The sequence below is a fragment of the Camponotus floridanus genome, unplaced genomic scaffold (genome assembly GCF_003227725.1).
Source record: "Camponotus floridanus strain SB8 unplaced genomic scaffold, Cflo_v7.5 scaffold129, whole genome shotgun sequence".
Lineage (NCBI taxonomy): Eukaryota > Metazoa > Arthropoda > Insecta > Hymenoptera > Formicidae > Camponotus > Camponotus floridanus.
The window spans coordinates 369,880-392,806 of record NW_020229247.1 but is presented as its reverse complement, the minus strand read 5'-3'; the positions used below and the strand labels follow the sequence as shown (position 1 = coordinate 392,806).

General features: G+C 31.7%; 2 protein-coding genes across 4 annotated transcripts in view; one reads left to right on the top strand and one right to left on the bottom strand.

Moving 5' to 3' along the window:
• Positions 1-22,927, top strand: part of LOC105258715 — a 90,997-nt gene that overhangs the window by 18,343 nt on the left and 49,727 nt on the right. The window lies entirely within an intron of this gene.
• Positions 1-22,927, bottom strand: part of LOC105258714 (adenylate cyclase type 6) — an 88,229-nt gene that overhangs the window by 28,091 nt on the left and 37,211 nt on the right. For all 3 annotated transcript variants that reach the window (XM_011270167.3, XM_025405971.1, XM_025405972.1), the window contains exons 5-6: positions 17,483-17,693; positions 16,136-16,491 (exon numbers count right to left, since the gene is read on the bottom strand). In XM_011270167.3, coding sequence (XP_011268469.1) covers positions 16,136-16,491; positions 17,483-17,693 — 567 coding nt within the window. The remainder of the gene's footprint in view (positions 1-16,135; positions 16,492-17,482; positions 17,694-22,927) is intronic.

Here is a 22,927-nt window from a genome sequence, read left to right as displayed (position 1 = left end):
AAAGAAAAAATATTTATTATACTGGTCAACACTCAAATTTTTTCCTGACATTTAACATGTATTTATGGGTTATATCTAAGGCACTGATTACGAAATACTAGTTTAGTTGTATCAGCTCTACTTTTTTTATTTATAAGATATTACAATTAATAAATTCTGAAATAGGTTTTCGATATTTTTGAAAGATTTATTCGTTATAAATATAACAAAAACTATCTGGATTATGTAAACAACGTCTTCGAGTCGAAGACATATCGAAAGTTAAAAAAATAATAATAATAATAATTTAGAGTCGAGTAAAACTCAAAAAAACTGCACGTGATGTCTCAAGGGGGTAGTTTAAAAATATTAAAAAACAAGAGCTGTTAAAAAAAAACTACTGTCGTACTCGAAATCAGCACACTTAAATAAGCCCAAAACTGCAAAATTATAAGAGGAAAAAGTTAAAATTATTTTTTTTGTTGATCAGTGTTATCGATACAATGCAATTTTGATATTGAAAAATAAATGTTTAAAAAGCAAGGGAATATCTTCTTTAACATTTTTTTAAAAGCATCGCCTTCTTTAACATCTTTCTAAAAGCATCACCTTTTCAAACAAGTTTATTTGCGGAACAAATACAGCTGATTTGGATATTACGCATTTTATATATTAATTTCAAAAAATCCTTCTCACTCGCTTTAATACTGATACTTTAATACTGATACACTCGACTTTACCTCGATCTGCTTTTGTTGCGATACAATAGAATGCGAATTTATTATTCTGCTCGCAGCAACGCGTTTATAAATGTTTTACAACCAACTGTTTCCGGTGCACTCAAAATGCATGTGTTCACCATTTCCTTAAATGTCAGCTAGGAAAATTGCTTAGTGCGACTGTGATAATAAATTAAAATTACGGAAAGACGGTAGTGAAAAACATTCGCCTTACATACGAGAATTTTCATAAACTGTATAATATCTGGCAAGATTCTTAAGAGATGAAACAAAACTCAATTTGATTTTTTAAGAAAATTTCGTTGAAATAAATGTTACTATAAATTAATTGAAAATTTCTTCACAGTTTATGTGTTGCAGAAATTGAACACTGTATTATAAGGGCAATTAAATAATTTCCTACGTATGCACATTTATTTTTCCGATCAATTAAATGAAACGATAGTTTTGTAAAACGTTTTTTTTATAACGTTTAAATTTTCTTATCGGCCGATGCAGGTCTGCTATGCAACAAAACGTGCTTTCGACGCGGGCATTTTATAGCGAGTGATCCATCAGGGTTATCGATGAATCTCATGCAAACGGACATGTTGCCGTCTTCGTGGTGGAGCAGTCGATATATGTATGTCGACGGATAAAGCGCAGCTTTCGAGACGAAAAATCACATCTCTTTTACGTCATCGCGCATGACATTTTTCGCGTATATGCAACTTTAATACACCATTCGTCATATTGCGAAGATCGGAAATAGAAAAATTTATAAAATCGTGATACGATTAGATTATATTTTCTGATGAAGAGAGAAAAATGTACACGCAGCTTTCTTCTTATGCTCCATCGTTACATTTTTAAACTTATTTAAATTTTGTCGAGATAAATTTGCATAAAATTCTCTGTAAGATTTGTTTAAATTGCATGAAATTCTTTATAGGATTAGTTCATATCGTGAATAACTCCTTTGACTTTTCTTTCCCATTTATATCTTCATATTCATATAAAAGATTTTTTTATTAAAAAAATTCCCTCTAGATTCGTATTTGAAGATGTGTTCTATTTTTTCCACTATGTAATTTTTTCTTCTCTTATATGCTTTCATTGTTTTAAATCTACTTTCTACTTGTAACGATGTTGCATTAAATCCGTTATCTCGGAGAATTTTACTTATTTCTCGTATGCATATTTTATAATTTTCAGTTGTCGTTTTTCTAATCACTGCATTTTATATTTAAGCTGAACAAAAATAGAATTTTCGTTGGCACATCGTATAAAAAAAGCATTTTTTTAATTAATTGATAAAAAGTTTTTGAAGTAGTTAGAATGTCTTTTGTTGTCTTTTATTGTCGGTTTTTTTTTATTAACATGCTCGAAAGTTCTCATGCTTTTTTGTGCCATCAATAGCGGTTTTTCCTTTTGCGCGGTTGAGAGGTTCCAAAATGCATCTCTCAGTTATGCAATTAAAATTCTCTGTTTTACCTTTCAACAGTTTACATCTGCAACATTATTTTTTTACATGCATGAAAATAAATGAGAACTTTCGGGCAACGAGGCGTCGCTAAAAGCAGCTTGCGTGAAAAGACTCCATTTGTCAAACGCTCGACTTCGCTTGAAAAATGATAACTCGTACAATTAAGTCCTCTCTAATTTTCGCCACGTTTCGTCGAGAGCGGCAATTAAGCGGAACAATTGGCTTCGCAATGTTTTCTTTTTCTGTTCTTTTTCTTTTCGCGTTATTAGTTTGGACTTCGTCAAGATTGACATCGACAGTCGGGATAATCTCAGTCGGGAATCGAAGTGTACTTTTGAGAATGCAAGAAAAATCGATTTGCCTTTTTTTTATCATACTTTCCTCTCACGTACTCTTTGCTGGAGCATCCACTGTGACTTCCGTTTCCAATTCCTTAGAGATTCACCCTCGAAAGAGATAAATCCGGTAGATTTGTCTCGTATACATCGCGATCATCGTGATATACGAAACTCATATTTAAACATAGAAATAAGAATATATGTTCACCATTCATTCTTCCGTCAAAATAAACAATTGTGTTTGCTTTAAGAATTTGTACGAGATGTAGAAATGCATTTTTATCATTTTTATTTTGATTTATATAATTTGAATAAATATATCTCGCATAACACATAAATGCTTTATATTTGTAACTTACTATTGTTTATTTTCTCAATTTTCTTTAGGTTAAAATTTTCACAAATTAATTAATAATTTAGATTACATTTATTTTACATCTCGTAAATTTATTGCAAGAGTTGTTATTTTTTTCTATATTTAAAAATTATAAAATATTGAAAATCATAAAAATCCTTTGCTCGATATTTTAAGAAGAAAGCAATTTCACATTGTTTTTTTTTATAAAGAGAGCCGTTATCTCAACGTCGATTGATTGTTCCATTTCATCCGGCTTTTATCTTCTTGGCTGTCTTTGTTTCCTTGAAATCCGTAGACATAGAGTCGTGATTTTACGGGGGAAACCTGATCACGGGCCACGGCGATCGGGTTTCTTGTTACGAGATTGTATCGTTGTACGTAATTACAGTACCTGCAACAGCCCATCTTACACATTACATCTCCCTTTACCGAAATCCCTTTGAAACGTTCCGTTCAATGATCTGTCTTATCCTTCTGAGTAATATTGCTTATTACTAAATCTGAATTTATTTTTATTAATTAAATTGATTGCTTTAAATTTACTTTTATTAATTAAGCTACATTGTTATTTAAAATAATGACTACTGTAACTTGGAAATACCTATTTGGGAATTTTTGTCAACTCAAATACTACCGTTTCTTATCGTCACGTTAAATTTAATCACAGATTGTATCGAATAAACTAGGACGAACGTACTTGCAATCTCTTATCTGATTCATTGTGTCATTAAAAGTTGCTATAATAAACCAGCTGTTTCGCGCACGACAAAAACCTACTCGAATGGCAGAATCGCTAACGAACATATGATTCTTCGATGTGTTTAGTCATTTATTATTACGACTGTCAATTGTGTTTTGACTTGATCAAGTATAATACCATGGTAAACTCTAATAAATTAAAGTGATTACTTTATAAATAGATCGAAAGATGCTCGGCGAGATCGCTTTTATTCCGCTCATAATTCTCGTTGGGATATAACGTAATGCAAAATACGTTTTTCCGCTATTAGGATATATTTTATGCGCATGTCGGGATCGTCCCTTTAAAGTTTTCAAGCGTCCCTCAAGAGCGAGTATTGAATAATGTGCTCCAGTTGTTGAACGCGCACTTGTGGAATCAACCTTTCAGATACCTCTGCAATCGATTTTTTTCAAGACTTGAAACCGACAATCTATTCGCAAAAATTGTAATTGCGATATTTCAACACTTGTAAATAGATTTAATATCTTAAAATAAGAAAAATTGTTGAAAAATAATAAAATATTGATCAGAATCGATAAGCATAATAATATTGATGATTCAATACGTAAAATATTACTTTAATTTTAATTAAAAGAATACGCTAAATATTTTCCACGGAATATGTTGCAACAAAAACGGAAATTTGAATTCAATTTTTCTGTTGTAAATAGAAGGATATATTCGAGAATTATATAAATTAAAAAAATCTCTAATTTCAAATTATTCCAAGGTTTTCAGTAGTTTCCGTGATAACCTTATTTATACGTTTTTTTAAATACGTTTAAAATATGACTAAAAACTGTATTTTTATATTTTTATTCAAAATATTTTATTTATCATTTCGGATGTGTGTTAATGCGATTACGGATTTACTACCTAATTCAACATGACGTCATCGCGATATAAACTTTTCTCATTACGTTAATTGAAAATTGATTAAAATCCGTCGAAAAAAAGCAATAAAGCAAACATATGGAGAAGTAAAGAGAAAAAAGAAGGATATAATTTGCGGCAAGGAGAATTTAGTGTCGTATCCATTACGGTTTATATAGACTATTCACGTCTAGCGTTTGTTAGATATTACTGTAAAGTCGTTTCACATAGCATGTAACCAAAGCGTGATTCTGTTTTTTAAAGTAATTCGTTCGATTTTCTTTTTTTTTTTTATTTTATTTAGGAAACTAACATTGACAATTACAAATTTTTAATTAAAGAGCGCTTATTTTGAAAAAAAGAAAAACGATTTTCCTCGTTACACATTTTCAATCACAAAATTAAAAATTGTTCATCATTTGATATCGCTGCTATGTTATTTACACTTATATTTTGTTTACATTAAATAAAAATATTTATTTTACCTGACGTTGCGAGCTACAGCCAAAATAAATATGATAAAATACGTAGTAAATTAATCATTTGGATTTTGATCGCGGAAAAGAGATACGAAGGATATAAATAAATAAAAAAGTGCATCGTGCGCCGAAGGGAGAGAGTCACTTCCGTCTCTGGCAATTTCTCTTTTTTTTTATCAGAGAGCTGAGTTTACGTCATCTTTTATGACGAAATTTCTCCGTTTATATCGACTTTCGTGAGTAAGTAGGTAAATAGGCGGCAGTTCTCGATCCCATTGAAAACATAAATTAATGATCGCGTTGACATCGTGAGAGGTCCATGACGCACTTGAAGCAGGACTTACGTCCGAGTTTCTCGTATATTCTAATTGAACGTACGCGAATCACAAACACGGTCGTTATAAAAGTTCACCTTCGTGGACTAAAAAGTCAAAAGTAGAGCGAACCTCAAAAATGGCCTGCAAAAACACGAACTCGCAAACTGTATTGCACGAGTTTAAGAGGCACTCTGGATAAGATCCACGCCGACAAAAAAAAGGCACACGTGAATTTCGTAATTATATTATGCTTACAAAAAGACGATCAATATCTTAATCGCACTTTAATTTCTCCTTGTCTCTCTTCAATCGTATTTTTAGAAAAGAACGGAAATTACGATTAAACGAAGATTAAAATCAACATTAATAAAATAGACCATTAACATTAAATATTTTTCATTTATTTTCTTTTTTTTTTTCAGGACAATAATTAAGCTCTCCCATTTTGACATGAGAGTTGCATCTCGCGGGATTGACAATTTGCGCGACACACGTTCTCTCTACAATGGAATAAGATTTGTCTCTTCGTGAGAGTGCATTGTATTCTTTCAAGCTCGAAGTAGTAAAAGCAGTAACAGGACAAACGACTAAATAACAAACGAACGTTCTCGTCGTCGAAGTGACACAGGTCTTTTCCTTTGTCCTCGCGCTTTCGTTTCAGCGTATCTGTCTGCATTTATTACGGCGCCCATCGAGGATGCGTTATTCCGTACACGCATTTTGCATCCGTACACGCGAACAAAATATGTGTCGCTCCCAAAATGTGCGCAAGCATGCACTTGACACGTCAATTATCGTCTAATTGACGTAATCAGTTGCCATGACGATGATCAATTTAGCTCCTTGCAATTCTATCGTTCCCGAAATTATAAAACACGATGCACGATGTATATTGCATTTTGCGTGTTTTTTTGAGCGGCTAAAATCTGTCAGCGAAAATTGACACACATCGTTTTATTATTATCCTAAATATTTATTCTTCGGAATGAAATTTCCATCGAAATGTTTCACGAAAGCAGATGAATTTTAAACTGAAATACCTATATTCGCGTTCTAAAGAAAAAATCGTTGAATTAAAAAAGAATTAAATCTTTCACGCGCGGAGATGATAAGCATTAAATGAATTGATAATGAGCAAAGATAAAAGGACAAAGAAAAGCTTTTTACGAAGCTCGTAAACCCTGGCTAAGTAATTCGTATTCTACGCTCGACATAAACTATAAAAATATGCTTATGAGCATTTGCGGAGAAAAAGAACATAGAAAAAGTGAAGCAAAATGAAATTAAAATTCACAGGCAAGAGTCTTGATTGATAAAAAAAATTTTAAGAGAAAATATAGTAAAAATTATGACATTTAACATTTTAATAAAGTTCTCTAATTGGGTATTTTAATCCGATTATTTTTGTATTATTTCAGACGTAGATATATAGGAAACGATAAGTTCGTTTTTCATTTTTTTTCCGGTAAATTTCGCGATAAATACAAGTCTACGGTCGATTTCCGGTGAGTTCAATAATTGCGCGATTATGTGGCGGAAATGCACGGCGTTTTCCAGGAAAAGCGGATATTAACATGAGATGCGAAAATAGGCTAGAATTTTTAATCAAGGAGACTGCGAAACAAATTGCGGGAAAATTCGATATTCGCGTAACTTCTAGATTGACGAAAATAAATCCAACAATAATTCCGAACAGCATAGTTGGCGATTTTGTTGAGAAAAACGATAAAGAGATTCTCGCAAGATAAAAAGAAGCGACGCGAAAATAAGAGAAAAAAATAATCCCTAAATAAAAAAGCCCGTTTGAAAACAAGTTCGAATAAGTCGTTTTATTTAACGAACGGTTTTTCTGTATAAACCCGTTTTTTTGTTACCTTCCGCGTCATTTCGCAAATTCAACGAACCTTTTCCGTAACGATTCACCTCGATTTATCGTTACCTTAACTTGTTAACGTTGAATTAACTTTTCATTTAAATATCACGGAAAGAAATGATTAAACAAGCAGAATTCTTGCTTCTTTATGCGCGTTGAAAGTACAATATTTTCACCAATCACTATAAAGCTAGACCATTACCGGCGAACGATGATGACGTACATGATCAATCACACTCCATCTTTAATAAAATGACGAAAAACGATCTGGATATATGGTATAGGTAAATAAAGGCGCTTTGTATTGCGACGATCCTTCTTTTTATTTTTTCTGTTTCATTTGTAATTAATCGGTACCACTGATGAGTTTTATTAGAAATTATACAGAATTTATAATTAAAAATTTTCTTCTTAATTATATTAATATATTCAATAATAAATCACTTAAATCTGTCGACGTAGACAATTAACGACGTCGTTTTTCATGTCGTGTCTACTTACGGGCTAATAAACGAAGTAAAAGAGCTGCTTGCTAAAGAATACTAGGCTTATTAAATATTCCACTATCTTCCACAGGGGACGACGCTCCCTCGTTGCTGTAATTTCTTTTTGCTCGATTCTCGCACGGACAAGAGATAGGAGAAAGGGGGAAGGTTGCGATGAGAAACGAAGGGATGTGGTGTCGACCCTTATCTCAGCCACCCACTCGACAATCTTTTCCACTCGAAAAGTGTAACGCGACCTCGTCGTCGTGGGCAGCTCTGTCGACGATCACGAAGCCGAGGATGCCGAGGATCATTCCGAGGGGTCGACCCGTGTGTGTATCTTAATAGCCGCAGTAACTATCGATTTTGTTACTAAAATAATTTAACCCGAATATAGCCTGCCGTGTAAACTACTCGCATGATGCCACGTTAACGTTAATGGCTATCGTATTACTTCGATGTCGTATTCGAATAAAGATAAACAGCCGATGCTTCGATGAAGGAATTGAGAATCGAATCATGTTGGGTTATAAAAGAATTAAATAATGTCCTCTCTCTCTCTCTCTCTCTCGAATCAAAATAAAAATACCAACGATGCTAATGATAAATATATGCTCAGTATTAACATGTTTTCTATAAAAATTGTAATTGATATTTTTAGAAATAATTTATACTTTTTATTTTTTTCTTTTAATAAGAAATTCTTACTCTTTTGTTCAGAGCGAATCCTATCATTGTCGAGCTTCAATGCCTAATAATGTTTTTCTTGAGAAATTGATGTCCAAAAATTCGTTTAACTTTTAGATGGTTTTCTGCTTTGTGGATTTTTATTTTTTCACTATTTTCGCTCATTTCATATACGTGGACATTCTTGGATGTTCGCGTTTACTTTTTATCTAGCGTCTTGAGTTGTTCGAACTTTACATTTCTGCCCTCGTTATTTTTCATTTCGTCGTTCAGTGTATATTAACCTGTAATCCATGTCACGATTCTTATTTCTGTTGTTTTTAATATTTGCCCAGTTTGGATATTTCAGTTCTTATTTCTGTTATATAAGTTAGAACTGGCTGTCTTATAAATGCGGACTTTGCTCTCTGTTGTTATGAACTTGTTCTGGGATAAAAAATCCAATATCATATCTCTAAAAATACTCTCTCACAATTCATTTATACGCGAGACGATTATTTTATAAATTTAATTTTTAATATAATTATATAAAAGGAATAGAGAGAGAGAGTTATGAATTTTAGAATAATATAGCGTTTTTCGGGACAAATATCAAATGATTATATTCCAGCTGTGCCCGCAAGGAACTTGAATTTATCTTGCGCACAGCACAATGTTATGACGTTTATGTCTACAGACGTATTCCAAGTTTCGTGAAGGTGCACATCTCTTCGAAACTTGATTCATTTGCGTAATGGAACGGGATAAAAATAATTAGATATCTCGAGCAATATCTCTGTAAACGCGTAAACGTTAGTCGAGTCAAATGCATACAAAAACGAGTTGGAATAGAGGATGAATTCAGGCGAATTCAGCACTCGCCTTCTTTTCCCCTGATTTCCGCGATAACCACAAAAGATAATAATCGCAAAGGAGCCTATTTCGCGATGAAATTGCGCGATGATTGCAGCGCGAACGGTTGTGCGAGGTGCACAAAATGCAATGTCGATGTTGATCACATCGAGACGTAGAGAGCACACGTATATGTGGGTTTGTTTGAGGTGGAAAAAGCGGCAAGAGGCTTTGTCGACGCTGTCGTGGTTGCGCGTCCGGGATTTCGCTGGATAACTCGCGACGAAGGCTGTTCTTTCACTGAAATCACGGGGGGCGAAGGGGGATGCAATGAGGTTAATAGGAAGGAGAGCCCCGGGCGAAAACCTTGTCCCGCCGCATTTCCATCTCGCAGGATTACCATCGATTCTCGTACAATCGTTGGCGAGGAGAAAAAAATTACGGCGGAGAAACCAATTCAATCGAATTCGCTCGTGGAAGGAATGGTATTGGAGAATTTTTCGCGACAGCGAACGACATATTGTAGCTTCTAATCAATCACAATCGGTCTCGCTATATTCACTTGCTTTCATGAAATGTTACGTTCCACAAAACTCACGACATATCGCACATCATCGATTGATTTCGTGTATGATTCGATCCAGATAACTTTTGGTTTCGATTATATATATTGTATACTAAATATGGTTGTGCAATATACCTGTATATAATCAGAAATTTCTTTACTCTGGCGGAGATTTATTTCAATAGTTTTCTAAAGTCAAGCTATTTAATATTAAATAGCTTGGCTTTAGAAAACTATTGAAATAAATCTCCGCCAGAGTAAAGAAATTCCTGATGTTATAAGTAATTCAATCAGCAAACTACGTAGGAGAAATTTCTGATTTAATTTGTAATTGTGTTGTACATAATATGATCAATTTAGATCAATATTTTTGCAGATATCGTCCAAGAAATCAAGAGTAAATATATGGATTATTATATCAAACGAAGGGAAAATTAAATTTTAGTGAAAATAATAAAAAATCAAAATATATATAATTTTATATTAAAATATTATATATTACACACAAATATATTATTTTTTTTCTTTGTGTCAGTCATACTCGAAAATTCCTCGTATCGCGCGAATATATTATTAAAACCATTTTTTGAAAAATTTAGAGAAATTTAATATTAATTCAATCAAAATCGATTAGTTTTCTCTTATATTTTAATAAGATTCTACAATCGATGAAGACATTTTCGTGCTTACATAAGGAAGAAAAAAGTTTACATTACTAATTCTCTTTTTTGTTGAGTTTTATCATTTCCCTTTCGCATTTTCCGCGATGTTTGCCTTCAATATTCATTTCTAGAAAAAGCTTTTCGACTCCGACGACAGAGATGTCCGTGCGTTGTACTTCCGTCCTCTTCATTTCCGCAGGGCTTGCTTCTGTTCCTCAAATAAACGGCAGCTGTACGATATCACAAATTGTCGCGGTTCTCTTTTCGCATTTCCGGTCGATTAAGCACGGTCTATCACCGTGCACTAGCTCGCGAGTAAAGTGATTTTACAAAGAGGCACTTAGGATTGATGTTCCTGACAAACGGACGCGAGATAAACTGGGCCAAATGTTACATCTTGCATCATAATCGACACGGAGAAATCGTACCATTATAGGTGTAAAGTTTAGATTATTTCGCTTGCAAAATTTCGTGTGTGAACGATCAATTTTAGTTACTTATAAAGAGAAATTGAAATTTGTCCCAAAATTTTTTACACGTTAATAAATATCAAGAAATATAAATGTCAATAAATATTAATATAGTCAATAAAATAGAAATATTCATATCATCTTTAGCTTGACATTTGAGGATAACGATTGTTCAATTTTTACCCATAAAATTTTTTCGATATATATATTCGACGATAACTTACATCAATAACTTATTGTTGCGTTACCAATATCGTACGTGTCAGCGCAATTTTTCATTCTATTATTTTTTTTTCATGTCTGTCTATGATTTATTTTTTTCGAATAGAGAGCATACGTAGGCGTTTTATATATCGTTTAAAGAAGTCCTGTTATCGACGTAACTTAAACAAATGGAAATTTTATTTCGCATATTTTGAGAAATTTAAAATCAAATTTAATCATATAATTTTAGCAATTTTCTAAAAATATATAAAATATAAAATTAAATTTTATATAAAATATAAAATTAAATTTTATAAATAATCGAAATAAATTTGCCTTCCTCATACAATATATATAATTGACGTTTGTTTGCACACATACTTTAGAGTATTTAAGAATTTTAAAACCACTTAAAACTAAATACTAATTAATGAACGCACATCATTTTCTTGTATTTTATTTTTGATAACATTTTAGTATTTTTAAATTATTGTTACGTAAAACTGATACGAGATGAGATGGAATTTTTTATCATCGAAAGTCCTGCAAGGATATCGTTTATACGAATCGTATGATACACTTGCGAATATACTTTTTATCCACGGTGCTTTTCGTTGGCGTATAAAGCTTCCGGCGAATCCCTATCTCGATCGTTTGAGCACAGCGACCGTCACGTATTGGTACTTTTTTTGCTATGATTCGTAAAAAACATTAATAACGATCACGTACATGTATATACTTGCATGAATCTGCAGTTTATGACGCAATGCGGTTCTGCGCGATATCTTCTTAAGGTGGGGATGCCACACCGAAAAAAATAGCAAACGTGAATGTTCGCTGTTAAAATTCAGAAAATGTAATAATTGCGAACGTAACTTTCGTCGGTATTTCGAATTGAATCTAGCATGGGGCGATATATATCGAAGAATATTCCGACATGAAGGAAACTATAAACGCAAATATTTGATACAGCGTGAAAAGAAACGAGCAAGCGAAACTGTTCGTTCGCTCAGTGTATAACCATTTTTTACGATATACAGGGCATGTACCAGCGACAACCTCGATATATCGATCACTTTTACACGTGCGGATTATCAACGTAGAATTTTGTTTTCTCACTTTTAAGAAGATAAAGAATTATCCGACCGAAAGTTTGAAGCAAAGCCCGCAAAATCTTGTTTGCCTCATGACGTTCGCGCTCATAATTAATTAACTTGAGAATAACAAAGTTTCTTAATTTTTATCTCTATTTTACAAGATAATTTATTCTCTGGAGAAACCATGGGAATAAATAATCAGATGATGAATTGCCAATAATTAATTTCTCTCCTGCAATTTAAATGCGATAAATAATATTTACGGAAAAAGAGAAAAAAATATTTCTTCTCATACCTTTGATAAATTGATTAATTTATATCTTTTGTTTCAAAATATAGAATTAATACGGTGTTTTATTAATACGATTTTAACCTTTTTCTCTTTTTTCTCTTTCTTATGCAATTTAAATAACAAACAGTATTTTTTTCGATTTAATGGTCTTTCTGAAAGAACAAAAGATGCAGCTGTCCATTTTTTTATTTCACGTTATATGTTCAACGCTGAGGGATTTAAAGTATTAAAACAATAAGTTTATCGATACGAACAGAACCAATTACGTCGATAACAAGACTTCTTCAAATGATTTATGAACGTGGCTAGACGCGTGCTTTATTGGAGAAAAAAATCGTAAGTCATTGACACTGTCTGACTTTATAAAAAGTGGAAATTAATGACAAATATTTATTTATATTTTATTTGTGCCGTTTTTGTTCGTACAGAAATTTCGTTTCTCAGGGAATTCAAAACTATAGTATTTTTCAGTTTTTATCATATAATTTCTCTTAAAATAATGTAATTCAATCATTTTTAAGATATCGTAAAACAAGTTTGATAGAGAATCTTCTGATGTCTTGCATCCGTTCATAATTCCGTTTGCATAAATATTATGCAACCTGCATCTTGAAACGTTCGTTAAAGCAATATTAAAAAAAATATCTCATTGAAATATAATATTATCCAAAAAATTTTATTGAGAAAATACGTAAGAAATTATAATTGATAAAATTATTCTTTTTTAAATAAATACAATGCAAAATCATTATCAAATGGCTTATACAATATGTAAACCGATTAATGTAGAGAACCAGTATTTTTCATTTTATCCAGGCTAAACTAAAAACGCGCGAAACTTGTAGCCTGAAGGATTAAATGGCAGATAATGCACATGCAAAATATTAATTTTATCTGTTTACACAAATTATCTTCTGCATCATATAATATAATTTATATTCTAACTTAAAAAACAATTAAGATAAAATAATCTAATAAAATATGTTTTGTGAGAGTTTCGTAATAAACATAAATTATGCAAGCAATAATAAAACTTACTGCACTATTAATTTAATTTTAATAACTTTTAGTCACTTTTTGTGCCATGCCAAGGGTTCTATAAAATTTTCGAGAAAATTCTTATAATATTTTATTAACTATTTTAAGTGGATTTTTTCACGTTTTATTATTTATAGAGAGATCTTTCTAGTTTTACAGCATTTGTTTTTTGCGATGGAAGTAAACTTAACAATTTAAGAGAGGACAACCGCAAGCGATCGTGTTTTATTGTCGTTGATTTAAAATTTTTACGATTTGTTGAGTACTCGGATTTGGTGTGGGAATTCACGATTTTTCATCAAATTGCCGTAATAAGTGTTGGTTTATGAGCATCTTCAATCTTTAATAAAAAGCTGTGCAGCTATATTACTCTGCGCAGCTTTGTATTATTGTGTAGTTATAATGTAGCTTGAATCTTATACTTATATCTGCAGATCTTTCTTGTTTCCCTTCATTTTACAGTCGTTTTGCAAATTTCCAACTCTTAGTAATACTCAGGTTTATCTTTCAACTTATTTTTAAAAAATAATTAATATGGGAATCACGATTTATAAAGCAATTTCATTGGATTGTTTTGCAGCGTTACAAAATTTAAAAATACAATGTAACCTTTTACTGATTAAGAATAATAGTAATTTAATAAAAACTTGTGAAGTCGTGTGAGCATTTCTTTCAGCGAGTAGATTATAATCTTAAATTAATTTATAATAGCTTGACAGAACTTTTTTCCAAGAGCTAATTCGATTTTCCGTGAATATTCCGAATCTCTCTTGCAAAGGTTGTGTTCATTACACTTTGTTAATTAATCGGGCGTTTCAGACACACATGATTTTTTTTTAGAAAATTGCGCGTTGCTTTGAATCGCTTTACGAACCTTCCTTGGCAACTAAAACGTTCTTTAATAACTAAAACGTTATCTTATTGCAAGGTTTACCTAAAAGTATAAAATCGTTTACGTAAAATCAAAACTATCGTATGTATTGTACTCGGTAGCGCGAAAAGCAATTACGATCTCTTTTGTAGAGCATGATATTTGCAGGAAATCGATATATTATTCGCTCGAACGTGAAAATGACAAATTAAATTGAATTATTAACATATCGATGGTGCGAAGCATGCATCGCCGATTTTAATGGGGTTTGCATTTAAATGAAATTGATTTTTTTTATTTTTTTTCCTTTTCTTTTACATTGAACTTGCAAATACTTATGCGTTAAATTCAACCAGAGAGATTCAATACCATATCAAAACGTACTCCGATAAATATCGAAGCAGACTGAGATCCGTTCTAATTAGATTTCCAATCCAGTTGGAAAGCCAGCTATTTGCGAAGCACACACCTCGTTTTGGCTATTTATGTCCACTTTGTGCGCCATTAATAAAGGAATACGTGTTCGGATATTATGTCACGCACATCGTCCATTTTACCTGTTCTGTGACGATGTGTATTACAATGAGAATTTGGCTAATAATTATTTTGTTATCCTCACGCCATCATTTGCTGAGCTAAATTATAAAATATTACAACACGAGAGGTTTAAGAAATGTTCTCTCTATGTGTTTTAACTTATTAACTTCTTAAAGTTTATTGAACTTGTATCAGAATGTTAAATATTGAATTATACATAAATCGGAAAGTATAACACGAATAAATTAAATAAGATAATTAAAAAACATAATAAAATAAAAATAGAGATTATAATTGTCTGGTTTTTAAATTTTATTTTATAAATTTTAAAATTATATAATAAAAAATATGTATATAAACATGTGTGAAACGCATGGAATACGAGACAATTATTTTAAACAATTTTTAATTTTTCTGAACAGTTTTTAATCTGAAAAATATTTTAAGGAATTGTTCGAGTTAATACTTATTACATGCGGAATAATACACAGTAATATTTTCCTATAATTCTGCAATAAGCAATATCTTGATGGCAAATACAAACCGAGATCTGCGTGGCAATATACGAGAATTATATAGAAACGTACAATTTATTGTACAGTTCTGCGTAACATTGATTAATTAATATCATCGAGTAACCTACTTTTGCTAATTGCTGTGCGATACATAGTATATGTATAAACTCGATCGCTAATTAACGCGGATCTGCAGCTTATAATTGTCACATTGATCGCAACGAAGCGAAATATTTTTTTAATATTGGATCATTTAAATTAATCAAGCCCATCTCTATTATCGAATATATGTATACTTTAAAATCGATAATAGTTAGCTACATTTCTTTCAATATTATTGCGATACAAAACATGAATTTTTGAAAATGTCAATCTAGACTGTTAGAATGTCAAATTACAAGGATCATTAAATCCGGAATTAATTATGCAACATCCAATCAATTATATGATGCATGGAAGTGATAACTTTTCAAATTTTATCATCCACAACGAGAAAAGATATTAAGAATTTTTCGAAATAAAAACAAAAATGAATTTTCAAAAAGATGATCTATTTTTATTATTCAATCTTATATATTATCTAATAATTAGATAATCGAGTTTTAATATTATTGGGAAAATTAAGAAGCGACATTGTTTTCTAATTTACGTACATATATATAAAAAAAATGCGCGAAGGTTATTGAAAAGAGTGATGAAAAGAGTGATGAAACTCACGTGTGCGATCATGGATGGATAATCTGGATAAAGCAGGAAGGCTCCGATGAGATGAGCGGCCGAGAAGACGATCCCGGCGATGCAGGCGTGCCTGAGTCTGATCGGCAGAAGAGCGTAGGCCATGTAGATGAAGAAGCAGACCGCCAAAGTGGCGGCGAGGGGTCCACCGGCTCGAAGATCCTCCGGCCTGGAGAAGGACGACGGATCATCGGCATTGTCATGGCTTGCCTCGTGCAGGCGTGCCAGATGAATACTCAAGGTCACCTGCAGGGCCAGCAGAGTGACCAGCACTGCACCGCTGACACCCGCAAGCCATATCTCGTTCATGCCCGGTCTGGATATGGCAGCCACCAAAACTAGGAGAGCGAAAACTTCGTTACTGCTTTAGAATTTCAAGATTTCATGCTTAAAGATGATTGCTCAGAGATATTAAAACGTTGCTCGCATGAATTAATGCGAAATAAATGAATGAGATTTGGATTCTTCAGCCAATTTGAGATTGATATTTCTTCAATTAAAATGTCAAGGGAGATTCATTTATCATAGTTTCTACATTTTCAAGTCTCTACATTATGTGACTTAACAAATAAACCTTCATAGATAGTGACTCGATTAAAGTTTTTTGCAATATTGCTCGGTCAAAGTTCATTCTCGGGAAGGAGAGACAAAAGAATGAGCTTTGCGATGCGATAAGCGAGCCCTGTCGTGTTTCCTGATGCTTCCGGGAGAAAATAGCACTTGTTGGCAATATTTTCCTGCATTATTTATGACAGAGTAACATGAAAACATAATGTCGCTCACAGAAGAGACAACGAGAATCATTCCTTTGCGTGTCGGATAAAATGCACGTCTTTTAATGTTTGTGATATTTAACAATGCTGTGTGCATATTTCAGTGCAATTCTAACATTATTTAAACTGTATATGCGAAAGCTCTAAAGTCTTGTGTCAAGATAAATTTCACACACTATACAGCCATGATGTATGGTAAATATTCTGTTTATTTATAAATACTGTGAGCAATTTCGATTTGATATTTCATATATTAAATATATTAAACGATATATCGAAAAATTACGATGACAGTTTAAAAAATTCTCTTACATTAAAGAACATGTACATATGAAGCAAAATGCCAATATAATTATATAAAATAGATTCGTAAATAATTATATATATATATATATATATATATATATATATATATATATATTTCTGAGAAATATATTTTTAAATTTAAAATTCTATCTTAGACTTAAATATTAATAAAATTTTATTTTAATGAGAACTTGAAATAAATCTAAAAGCAAGCTCTAAAATATTTAAAATCAATTGTAAATTCTCTTACCGATGTAAACAGCGATACAAGTCACTAAAGTGACACCAAGGGAGAAATTTTCAGGTCTCTGTAAAAGCGTGAACAGCGGTCTATCAGTCAGCATCAATTTCGCAACAAGTAGTAGGCCCAATGCGAGTGCCAAACCGACTAGTAGAATGAGCACGTGTGTCATATTACTTTGATTCATGCGTAGGAAGTAGCGTTGGTAGAGCATTTCAACCTGAAACATGACCGCATATTTGCAACGTGTTATATTAATCGAAAATTCGCCTGTAAATTGATAGTACTATGTTTTCTGATACACAGATGAAGTGAGTATTTGATATCTCATGAATTTTACAAACACATATAGAGAAAAACATGTACAATATATACAATTTTATAAAATTTTATAAATTTTTATTTATAAAAAAATTGGTAAATTTTAAATATATATTTAAATATATATTTAATACAGTAAATGTCATTAATGTTAAAATCTAAAAAAATCTCTCAACGATATTCTAAAATAAAATCAAAGAAAAATCAACGCGATAGAGCAGGAGCACATATTTTATTATAACTGACAAGTTTTTTAATCACATATGTAAATGAATATTTAAATGTAATTTTAAATTAAAATTGCATTTAATTTTCTTTTTCTCTATCCGAGACCTTCCCTGCCTACGAAGAAAGCGTTGAAATTGTAAAGTCGACAAATACAGTACGTGAGACGACTTGAACAAAATTTATTCCGATTCGCTTTCCTTCGCAATTCGATGCCACCCCTGGCGATCAAATTAGTTCACCCAATATTTGTCATTCAGTCGTGATTGTTTTCGGTTTGCTAGCACAGCAGCGAAGTTACAGAATGCGTTTCATGAATTGCGGGTAAGATCCAAACAACGCTTGATTATCCGGAAATCGCGAAGGGTACGTCCTGAGTGTGATAAAGCAGAGAAAGAGAAAAATGACGAGATTTGCGGGGAATGGGAGAGTGAGAAAAGAAAGAAGATGGTTTTTCACTCTAGGGGGTGGATCTATATTGTTTAATTGTCCTATAGCTTTCGGCACAATACAATTTATATGCGTATGTTATGATGCCCTTGGTTGTATAATCTCTCTTAATAAGGTCCTCATTTTTCAATCCTCATTTTTTATCACGAGAAAATTGGATCGTAGTTTGAGCTAGTTTGTGCAAACGAGAATATACTATGAGTTAAACGAGATACACCGCGATTTATGTTTGCAATTTACGTCACAAATTTCCGCAGGGCACTCTTTCTCTTTTTAAATAGAACACAATAAATTATACATTACATTCACACATGAAAGCATTTTCGAAAGTAGATCATCAAATGATATATTGATTAACAATGTTTCTTTCTTTTTCTCTCTTTTTCTCTTTGCTATCTTTAAATTATATTTTAATTTATAGAAATAGATATCAAATAGTTCGATAATGGAAATTATTATATAACACTTACGTTAAATTTATTTAAAAAAACATGAGCAGAGCAGAAAAGCAGAAAGTTTCTTAGAGTACTTCTTTACTTTGTGCTCTCTAAATATTATAGTAAATAAAATAAATTTACGACGACTTGAAAAACTAAAGAACACAAAAAAGTTAAAGAAAAGTTAAAGAACACATAAAATAGTTCTTCTTTTTTATTTTTATGGCACACCATATTCACAAACGTGTGTATTTTTTTTGAAAGAAATTGTACATACTTGCAATTAGCTCGCAATACATTTTATAATGAGTTTTCATTGTTCTTTAATGTTATATAAATTTTGCATAAAATATATGTTTATACATAACTTTGATGAGAAGAAAAATGTCCATTTAATGAGATTTTATGATATTATGTTTATGTGTGATATTCGTGATATGATCTTCATAAAATATGCATTTTATGATATAATATATATGAATAGAAATGAAGGTAATATTTTCTATAAATAATATATGCATTATGATATAATTATAATGTATATATAGTGTTATATTAGTGTTGCATTATGTCTCAAATTGAATGTAATAAGATAAAAAACGCGATACAAAAAAAAACTATATACATAAAATAATGTCGTGCATATATATTTATAATATATCGATCATTATCATTGATTTTGATGGAAAAAAACATCGATGCGAGATATCTCCGAAGATCGCGGAAAATGGCTTGTAATTTATATCGTTACAACGGTATCCATTTGCAGAGACTTGCTCGCAGATATATTACATTACTGTGGCGTTGAATTTTACACGGCGTATCAACGTGTTATCCAAGCGCAGACTGCTACGATTCGTGTGTAACGCAATCTGGTACCATCCGCAAAGAATCGCAAACCGTTTGCCGAAAATTCAGGACTTAAATTCAAGTTGAACAACATGAGGCAGGAATGAGAAAACCAAAAACGATTAAATTTTATTTTTACGCGTTCTTCTATTCCATATACCTTAGCACATTTTTTATTTATACGTCTGCAATGCAGTGTTTTGTATTTGAGAGATGCATTATAAATCCCTCTCGAGTAATACCTCGATAGCGATAATGCTTCCAGTATTTTTTTTCTTTATATTTTTTTTGATTTGTCTAATGCTACCTCTATGCACACATTGAAAAGACTGGAGGAGAGGATAAATAAAATCTGTTGGCTGGTCTATAAAAAGAACTCGGGAAAGATTCCATCTAGTAAAAATTATTATTCTTCTTATTATCCGTATTACGTCTTTAAATGAGCTTTGGCTGTCTGTCTCTAATATGATCCTGAGGTACTTTCCTACACAGTCTTGTATGCCAAGTATTTGCAGATCTTTTCAGGTATTATCTCGCCAAAAGGTGCATTTTCTAAAGGTTTCTTTTTACCGGTTGTTCACTTCCCACACGAGCTTTAGCATTCTATCGTTCTTGTTATTCCCCTGCATTTGCTTTTATCTCATGAATTAAATCCGGTTCTTAACGCAATTCATATATTTCTTTGGATTTAATGTGTCTCGTCCAATGCATAATTCAAATATCCTTCTCAGAAGATTTTTCTCTTAAATCGTTAGATGATCTTTGTATCCTGCACGGCCATTGTCCATGTCTCATACATCACTGTTGATTTTATTATAGCGTGAAAATTGAATTTGATTAAATCCAATTTGACAGAGAGACGCGGCGCGCGAAAAAAAGAATCGAAAAAGAATGTTGCCGATGGATAACATTTCGTAGTTTGCCCAATCGATAGATTGCAGCTTGATTTTTCTCTCGCTGGTCTCCCCAAAATTGACGAGACTTTATCGCATTCTCTTCGCCTCCCTTTCCCGCCATATGGAATTACTGTCATCGACAATATAGTCGAAATGTTCGGCAGCTATTAGCGAGAATTATCAGTAATCATATACCTATATAAAGGATATCTGTCTGTTCATCATGTCGATCTCGTTTAATATTTTAATCTTTCATCATGGTGTGAAATTCACGAACGTGATCGAGCAACATCGTTAATGCATTTGGGGATTACGCTCACTGCTTTTTAATAGCGTAACATATAATTCGACTAATAATTTTCAATTTTATATGTTAAATATTTTATCGTATATTATATATAAAATACTTTCATTCAATACTTAATGATCTTAAATTTAGCTGTTTTGCCGACAATCCGTGAATACATAATGTTCCATATTTCAGACAATTTTTTTAATCTACGATATTTTTGTATAATAGAATTTGTCTTATTGAAAGCTTAAAGCTTAAAGACATTTTTTTCAAATACGCACACGCGCACAATTATTTTAATACTTAAATAAAACAATATAAAATATTGTTAAAAATTATAATCTCTAGTTGGAATAAAATAAAAATACTTTTTTTTATCTTTCTTTATTTATTGTCATCATATACATATTATGGAAAAAAATAATTTATAATAAATTATTTTAGAATAATATTGTATAAAGGCTTTTCTAAGAATATAATTATGAAAATAAAATTAATATATGTATAAAGGCTTTCCTAAGAATATAATTATGAAAATAAAATTAAAGGAGAGGCAAATAAAAGCCAGCACGGCAAGTGAGTTATAATAAAATGCATATTTTATTATAACTCACGAGTTTTTTAATCATATATGTAAATAAACGTCTCGGTCCTTCTGCGGATTATTCTCAGTGCAAATATAAAAATGTCAATAATGAACATATATAAAATGACTACGAACAAAGTCGAACGAGAATCGCGTACAAATATATTATAAAATAAATTAGCGAAATTAGTGAATTAAATAGAAATATAAAAATGTAAATAAATCAAAATATTGTCAAGTAAAATTTTATCTCTTACGTTTTCCAAAAATGAATGAATGATCACACATGTATGATATGACCGAATCTCAGGCACAATGCGTAATTTTATTGAGAATTTTTCTTCATTTGCATGCATTTGTGCTACATACAGTTACTCTTTGAGAAGAAATATCTTCTCTCCCGCCTGCGGGCTTGTGTTATAGACATTCAGTATTGCAGTGCTCGCAATTGTGAGTGCTCTTCATCATATAATCATTATTTTTGTCATATATATTTTATTTTTTCTTCTATCTTAAAATACAATTTTACATAAACTCTTTTGAACTTTGAATTTATCATGCGCAATTAAAAGTAAATTAAGACTTCATCTATTCGTATTTTTAGAAGTTAATTTCTGCGAAAACTATTTTTTTTTTAAATAACATGGATAATATTAATTCCTACTTATTTGACATTTTATTCATTTTTTATACTTGATAACATGATGTACATGTAGAATTAATATTAATGGATAGATTTAATATTAAGATAATTGGGAGATAATGATATTGTTAGTATATTATAAAAAAAATGTATACTTTTCGCATATATAAAAGGTTCTAGCTTATCGATTACAATCTCAATTGATATTCCGACATTTGTATGAAAGCTCGAGTTTTAATATAAATATGAAAATTTGAATTTAAATTAATTACAATGTTTATGAATGCGAAAATGTGTATATGATTTGTGACTTATTTAAAAGCATTCGATATTCTATCTCTTTCCGAAAACATTGCATATTATTATCGCAGTTTGATGTTCGTTCTAACATGTCAATAAAGAATTCTATCTTCTCGTCTGTCGAGTATATAACAGCACAACGTGACAGAGTTAGAATAACGGAGAGATTTCTTTCGTTCGAATGTGATGGAGGATCAAACCCCATCGAAGATATTGCATCGCCGGCGGGAATATCGCTCGAATGCAATCAAATCGACGCGCGTCGGTCCCGGTTTCCGGTTCCTACGTGACCAGACATTGCGAGTCACTCTTACGAGAATCGCAGAAGAACGTTGTTGTAAGTCGTACCAGTCTTTTTCTTGTTATTCGATCACGTTTTTGTGAATAATCGCGAACCAATTTTCAAATTCACGGGTCTCGTCGCCTTCGAATTCCCATGTGTTTTACGTGGATTT